This window comes from Palaemon carinicauda, chromosome 44 (assembly GCF_036898095.1).
Source record: "Palaemon carinicauda isolate YSFRI2023 chromosome 44, ASM3689809v2, whole genome shotgun sequence".
NCBI lineage: Eukaryota > Metazoa > Arthropoda > Malacostraca > Decapoda > Palaemonidae > Palaemon > Palaemon carinicauda.
In genome coordinates, this window is record NC_090768.1 from 32,374,701 (window position 1) to 32,382,445 (window position 7,745).

At 32.9% G+C, this 7,745-nt stretch overlaps 1 protein-coding gene across 1 annotated transcript in view; it reads right to left on the reverse strand.

Annotated features, from left to right (window-relative positions):
• The window catches only part of r (carbamoyl-phosphate synthetase 2, aspartate transcarbamylase, and dihydroorotase rudimentary), a 309,516-nt gene that overhangs the window by 203,237 nt on the left and 98,534 nt on the right, over window positions 1–7,745 (reverse strand). Inside the window, 3 exon segments of the mRNA XM_068366994.1 lie at window positions 881–1,055; window positions 1,437–1,545; window positions 1,766–1,924. Coding sequence (XP_068223095.1) covers window positions 881–1,055; window positions 1,437–1,545; window positions 1,766–1,924 — 443 coding nt within the window.

Genomic DNA, 7,745 nt, shown 5'->3' on the forward strand with positions numbered 1-7,745 from the left:
GGCAGAGGAGTGCTGTCACTCCACTCCCTTAGGTTGGGATCTGGATATCTGTTAACCCTTTTACCCCCCAAAGGACGTACTGGTACGTTTCACAAAACTCATCCCTTTACCCCCATGGACGTACCGGTACGTTCTTGCAAAACACTGCTATTTAAATTTTTTTTGCATATTTTTGATAATTTTTTGAGAAACTTCAGGCATTTTGCAAGAGAATGAGACAAACCTGACCTCTCTATGACAAAAATTAAGGCTGTTAGAGCAATTTAAAAAAAAAATACACTGCAAAATGTGCTTGAAAAAAATTAACACCTGGGGGTTAGGGGTTGGAAATTTCCAAATAGCCTGGGGGTAATAGGGTTAAGAGGGAAATCTTCCCAGAATAATTTCCCACGCTCTATGATACTGTACTGATTTGCAAAAACTAGTTTTGTTGAGAGTGGTTGGAACACTACTTTATAAGAAATAAAGGGGCTGACTGTAATGCAAAATGTACTCTGATTAATTTCAAGAAAAACATTGAAACCTTATTCCTTCTTTTCCTTGAGAATCTCCACACCTCAGTAGAATTGGCTATAACAGAGTTCTTAGATAATCAAAATAATTCAAAAATATAAAATTGTAAGTGTTATGATACAATGGCCACTAAAGAAGGTTATTGTTAGGAAAGTAAAGTAGTAGATGTGGAAATACGGTTTGAAGACCAATATGGCGGCCCAAAAAATCATAGAAAAAATGCAGATAAAGTCCTGACTAAAGGAGTTCAGGTTGATGGAACTAAACAGAGGGCAGTGGAAAAGAAAAAACGTGTTATTATGATAAAGCTGAATGTGACCTACTATGTCTACTTTCTAAACTTCATAGTGATTTTATTGATACACACCAGGTCCATTGGTCAAGAACAAGCCATCATATTTTGTTGGGTCTAAGGGATGATCCCATGGTACTACAGTGACGCAAGCACCCCGCTTAACAAGACAGCGTATCTGATTATACTTTAAGCCACAATCTACTGCTGTGATCTTGATTTCTCCATCTGGGTTGAAAACTTGTGGCTCCTGAAAACAATCCAACAATTAAGAATCTGTATACAGTTGCTCATTAGCTGGACTAAAGTAGCCTCCCACCACCTTTTATTAAGAGTTTTCAACAACTAAATTATAAAGAAAATCATTTAAATAGCAATCAATTTCATAAGTAACATGAAAGAACTATGAATGAAAATTTAAAAAATTAGAACATTTATCATTGTTATTCTGTAGTGCTGAACTTTCTAAAATGCAACTATAAAGTCACTTACACAAACTTGCCTTTTTTTAAGATTAGCTGGGAAAGATGCTATTATAGAAACTTTTAAGAAATAGCTTTCAAAGGAAGTAACTCTGAAATACTTTGATAAGCAAGAATAACCCACAAATATCGATTCAAATTCCACAAACCTTAACAGAAACTTTATCAACCAAATTAATTTTGTTTGGGTCCTCAAAGTCTGGATCATCTCCTCCTTCCACTACGATCTTTCCGAGCATAGACCCATGGTCGCGAATCCTGAAAACATGTGAAAAAAATTAGAAATTCTCTTAACTCGGTGATGTCAAAGCACAGAAGCTTTAATCTATGCAAGATTTTTTTTTTCTTTTATAAAATCCAGAAGCTCATTGCCTATTTCAAAAGGGTTTAGGCCTTTTCTTCAATTAAATGACTTTCTAGCAATAACTTTTCTTATTTATGTACTTCACAGACCATAACAGGAGGAAAAGATACAAACTTTTTCGTCAGTGAGCGTGTATCTATACCATGGATCCCAGGAACCCCCTCAGATAGAAGCCACTGGTGCAATGTGGTGACGGAAGCCCAGTGGGATGGCTGTGTGCAGACTTCTCCCACAATCAGTCCTCCAGCCCATATACGACTGCTTTCCAGCCATCTGGAAAATAATGGATTTATTCATAAAAAATGCAAGAGCAATATTGTATTTCTAGTAACACAACTACAAGCTATATACTGCAAAGAATTTGGTTAGATATCCATTTATTAAAAAATTATTATGAATGTCTTGTAATGATGCATTTATTTAACAAAGATATTTTGTAATGCAACCTTTTAACTTCAAACTAATTCTGGCATTCAGCCCTCTGAAATATATATATATATATATATATATATATATATATATATATATATATATATATATATATATATATATATATAAATATATATATATATATATATATATATATAAATATATATATATATAATATATATATATATATATATATATATATATATATATATATATATATATATATATAAAATATGGGAGACTGTTGGCTATATGGCAAGGAACAGACACATATTGAAAAATTATATTGTCTAGTAGCCTTTCAGCCAGAAAATATTTAGCTTTAGAAAAAATGAAAGCCAAGGATAAATGATCAATATATGTATGCATTTTACTTGTGTATTTTCATTGGTCCTGCCACATAGGGAATAGCCCAGTGCCCTGTTGTACAAGATTTCTTTGTCATATATGTACTTTATGTATATAGAGAATCGTATGGTGTAGTACGCATTAATTGACTGATAAATATGTTATTGTAGTACTTCGCATACAAGAAATTCAAAATTTTCTTAAATGCCTTCTGATGTTAAGTGGGGCCATATATTTGAGAGCTCTATAAACCTCAGTCGAGGTGCATCTTGGCTCCAATATTACTAAACCATCCGTAATTATTCTACTGTCAACATAATTTGCTAGCTGAAGGATGTGTAGTAATTTTCTTAAATAATCTAGATTTAAAGTCCTAATAATCTGAGTCATTGGACGCATCTAAAATTATTCTAACTCCAATAGGCAGCTCATGTAGTTTAGGCCTAATCAGCACAGGGGTACTCCATTCTCAGGGTGGAACACCGTTTAGGAATCTGGTTCCACTGTTTGCTTTGTTTTGGGAATTTATACGTCCCACTTTGAGTAAGTTGTAATAGATTGTAATAGAAAACTGATTTTTTTTGCGTGAAAAATATAACGATCGCTTCCAATCCCATCTCTTATTTTCTTTTTCCAAATTCACGATTGTGGAAAATAACTGTTTCCGTCATGACTTACAATTGTACTTTCTCCATATGAGCACTTATAATTTCACTACAAAAATTAGAGTAATAACCCAAAAGAAAGAGAGAGAGAGAGAGAGAGAGAGAGAGAGAGAGAGAGAGAGAGAGAGAGAGAGAGAGAGAGATGGGCATTATCAATTTAGGCACAATAAATGCAATGTCATTGGTGTTAATAGCCCTGGTTCAGCAAGCCTTATACTGGTAGCTGAAACGGAGGTAAGTATTTTATTCATAATTTTATAAATTGTCTATTTACAAGAAAATAAGATTCTTGAAGGTATATGCTTAAAAGTGCAACAGAAATATCATAACTGAAAAGAATATTTTATCAGGAGACCTCAAAGCTTTGCCATTACAATAATTTATCTAATTTTCAAACAAAATTCTGTATACATCAAATATGTCATCATTGAGATTTTCATTAACAATAAGTATTATTATCATCATTATTATTATTATTATTATTATTACTACTAGCCAAGCTACAACCCTAGTTGGAAAAGCAAGATGCTATAAGCCCAAGGGCTCCAACAGGGAAAAATAGCCCAGTGAGGAAAGGAAATAAGGAAATAAATAAACGATGAGAATAAATTAACAATATGTCATTCTAAAAACAGTAACAGCGTCAAAACATAAATTTCCTATATAAACTATTAACAACGTCAAAAACAGATATGTCATACATAAAAATTAAAAATAAGTATGATTATATACATACTAATTATTGCAAAAATAATTTCCCCAGTTGAATCCGGGAACAAATGCTAACTGACCACACGCAATAGATAATTTGTTTACAAAAACCATCCTCCTTCTGATTTGATTTAAATAATTTGGCGCCAAAGGGTTCAGCGCTGAGATTTTACCCCTTTTGCTTCAAGGCTTCCTACAGTATACTGCCAACTGCCGACTGAAATGAAGGACTTAAAGGGAGCAATTGAATTTAAGAAGAAACTAAAGACATTACTTTTCACAAGATCATATGATTTGGAAGATGCTACAATCAAAGAATTGTATAAGTTATAATGAAAATGTTTTGTTAGATGATTAATATGGACCCGCCCGAGAAGTAGTTCACTCTACTTCAGTTGGATTTAAACCCAAAACAAGTAAACAAGTGAGTATAGCACAAATTCAGAAGTCATCCGGAGCTATCAAAATCGATGTTTCCTGGATATATTCACTGCATAGATGCAATAATTCATTCTTTAAATATCTAAGAACGGTTTGAGAAAGGTTTGCGAACTATCCACCAGCTCTCACTGTTTTGTGTTGTGCAACCTCATATGTAGGCTATACTTCCCTGAGGAAACTTTCTTAGGGCACATTCGCTTGAATAAAATGTCAAGTTTTTATGAAGTTACCTTTACTTACTTAAAAAGTAAGATTCCATGGTTATCTTTGATTTGAGTAAGACTTCATGAGGTTACCTTTACTTAATAAGAGAGCAAGCTCTTTCAAGGCTACCTTTACCTAACTCACAAAGCACTTACAAGTGATAAGCTTAAATATCTTCGTGGTTGCTTGGTCCCCTACCCTCAAGCTACTAGCGCTGCTGTAAGAGTTAGACATGCTCATGACCCACATAGACTATTTGAAATTAGTGTGAATCATGCAATAGGAGGAAGAATGTTTAGTTATGCTGCACCGAGACTCTTCAACGACCTTCCACTTGATGTCAAGAACAGCAAAAATGTGGCAGCTTTCAAGAAAAACCCAAAGACTTATCTTTTTAGAAAGTGTTATAATAGTGACCTGAAAACTATTAAGCCTGAATACAAATGCTAGCGAAATAATTGATAACGATACAGAGCAAAATATTAACTGGAAAGAAATTATTTTCACACACCAAGGCCCGCCTGAACAGACTTTTAGTGTCTGATGGAGGGCGAGAAATAAACCCCTAAAAGTAAAAGTAAAGTGAGTAATGTATTGAGCTGCCAAAAGGTTACCTTTAACAGAGTCACGTGACTCTGCTCCATCAAAACGTTTTTTATGGTTACTGTACTTCAAACGATCTGCATTTTGTTTCTCAACTGACATTTCCATCCTTTAACACACATTTTGAAAGACACAAAAAGTTGTACATCTGAAATTCTCTCAGCATTCTGAATTTTTTATATATACTTTATCAACGTATAAAAGTTAATTTCAAAAGGTGAATATATATCATATGGAAGTTTTTAGTTTCTTATTTTAAGTGAATGTACAGATTGCAGGATATAATAATTAACTATCTTTTCATATTTGAAGGGACAAATATCGGCCAATATTAAAAACAGTATTTGCAATTTGTCAGCAAAATTTCATTTGAACAATATAGGCTTCATAGTTTTTTTTTTCCTTTTTAAGACATCGATTTAATAGCTTTATGTATAACGGTGTTTAAAATATTAATTTTCCTTGCCATTGTGGATCATAAAGCCATATAATCATATTCCAGCTTATTTACTAGTGACTGGTAAGTCCCTCCTTAGAATCCAAAAAAATATTGCTCCCCCCATCACACACACACATACACACACACACACACTGCATTTACCAAGTGTGCACTAAACAAGAATTGGCTACCATAAAATATTCTCGTCTGTGTATATTTTCTGGGGAAATTTTACTATTTTGGCCAATCTAGTTATCTTCTCGGACAAAATGAACCAAAATATCTAAAAGAATGCCCGAACAAACTAGAACTAAAAACAAATGTTACCATAAGACACATGAGTGACAAACATAGACTGTCTGAACCAAGAACAAATAGTAAATTTGGTGAAAGGGCTTTTAGCTACTGTGCGCCTAGACATTATAATAAACTGCCAACTGAAATGAAGGACCTAAAGGGAGCAATTGAATTTAAGAAGAAACTAAAGACATTACTTTTCACAAGATCATATGATTTGGAAGATGCTACAATCAAAGAATTGTATAAGTTATAATGAAAATGTTTCGTTAGATGATTAATATGGACCCGCCCGAGAAGTAGTTCACTCGACTTCAGTGGAGGGTTGGATTTAAACCCAAAACAAGTAAACAAAGTAAACTTCATGCATTTATAAGCATTATCATAATATGAAAATTATAAATATTTAAAGCAATGGACAAAGAAATACGATCATACCTTAGACATGACGTGTAGCAAACTTTTATTTATGAATACCGTATCGTATATAATAAATAAACGGTCAATCTCTTCCACAGAAAATCAAAGAAAATGGAGGAATTAACGGATAATCTATTCCACAGAAAATCATAGAAAATGGTGGAATTAACGGATAATCTATTCCACAGAAAATCATAGAAAACGGTGGAACTAACAGATAATCTATTCCACAAAAAATCATAGAAAACGGTGGAACTAACGGATAATCTATTCCACAGAAAGTCATAGAAAACGGTGGAATTAACGGATAATCTATTCCACAGAAAATCATAGAAAATGGTGGAATTAACGGATAATCTATTCCACAGAAAATCATAGAAAACGGTGGAACTAACGGATAATCTATTCCACAGAAAATCATAGAAAACGATGGAATTAACGGATAATCCATTCCACAGAAAGTCATAGAAAACGGTGGAATTAACGGATAATCCATTCCACAGAAAATCATAGAAAACGGAGGAATTAACGGGTAATCCATTCCACAGAAAATCATAGAAAACGGTGGAATTAACGGATAATCTATTCCACAGAAAATCATAGAAAACGGTGGAATTAACGGATAATCTATTCCACAGAAAATCATAGAAAACCGTGGAATTAACGGATAATCTATTCCACAGAAAATCATAGAAAACCGAGAAATTAACGGATAATCTATTCCACAGAAAATCATAGAAAACCGAGAAATTAACGGATAATCTATTCCACAGAAAATCATAGAAAACGGTGGAATTGCGGTATATGCGATACTAAGATAAATAACTTTCATTGGTGTTATAGAAAAATAGATACCAGATAAAAAAAAAATGGTTGTGCACGGGACACGCTGGCAAGAAAAATATAAGAAATACTAAAAGGAAGTTTTAGTAAAACAAATTATTTCCAATAGAAACAATTGGAAACGTGAAATAAGGAGGTTCTCCTACCCAAAAAATCGCAGTAATCTTTACTTCCAAAATTCCAAGCAAGAGGTCTTGAGTAGCCGTCCTTAATTAGAAAGTAAGCTTTTATGAGACAACCTTTGTTTGTTACTAAGTTGTGGAATGATCTTCCTAATCGGGTTGTTGAATCAGTAGAACTTCAAAAGTTCAAAGTTGGAGCAAATGTTTTTATGATGACCAGGCTGACATGAGTCCTTTTATTGTTTATATATGACGTTGTTAATAGTTTATATAGGACATATCTGTTTCGACGCTGTTACTGTTTTTAGAATGATAGTTAATTTATTCTCATCATTTACTTATTTCCTTTCCTCACTGGGCTATTTTCCCTGTTGGAGCCTTTGGGCTTATAGCATCTTGCTTTTCCAACTAGGGTTGTAGCTTGGCTAGTAATAATAATAATAATAATAATAATAATAATAATAATAATAATAAATAGAAAGTTGGATCCCCTGACATAACCTTTAATTTAATATTATTATCATTATTATTATTAATATTACTATTATTATTATTATTATTATTATTATTAT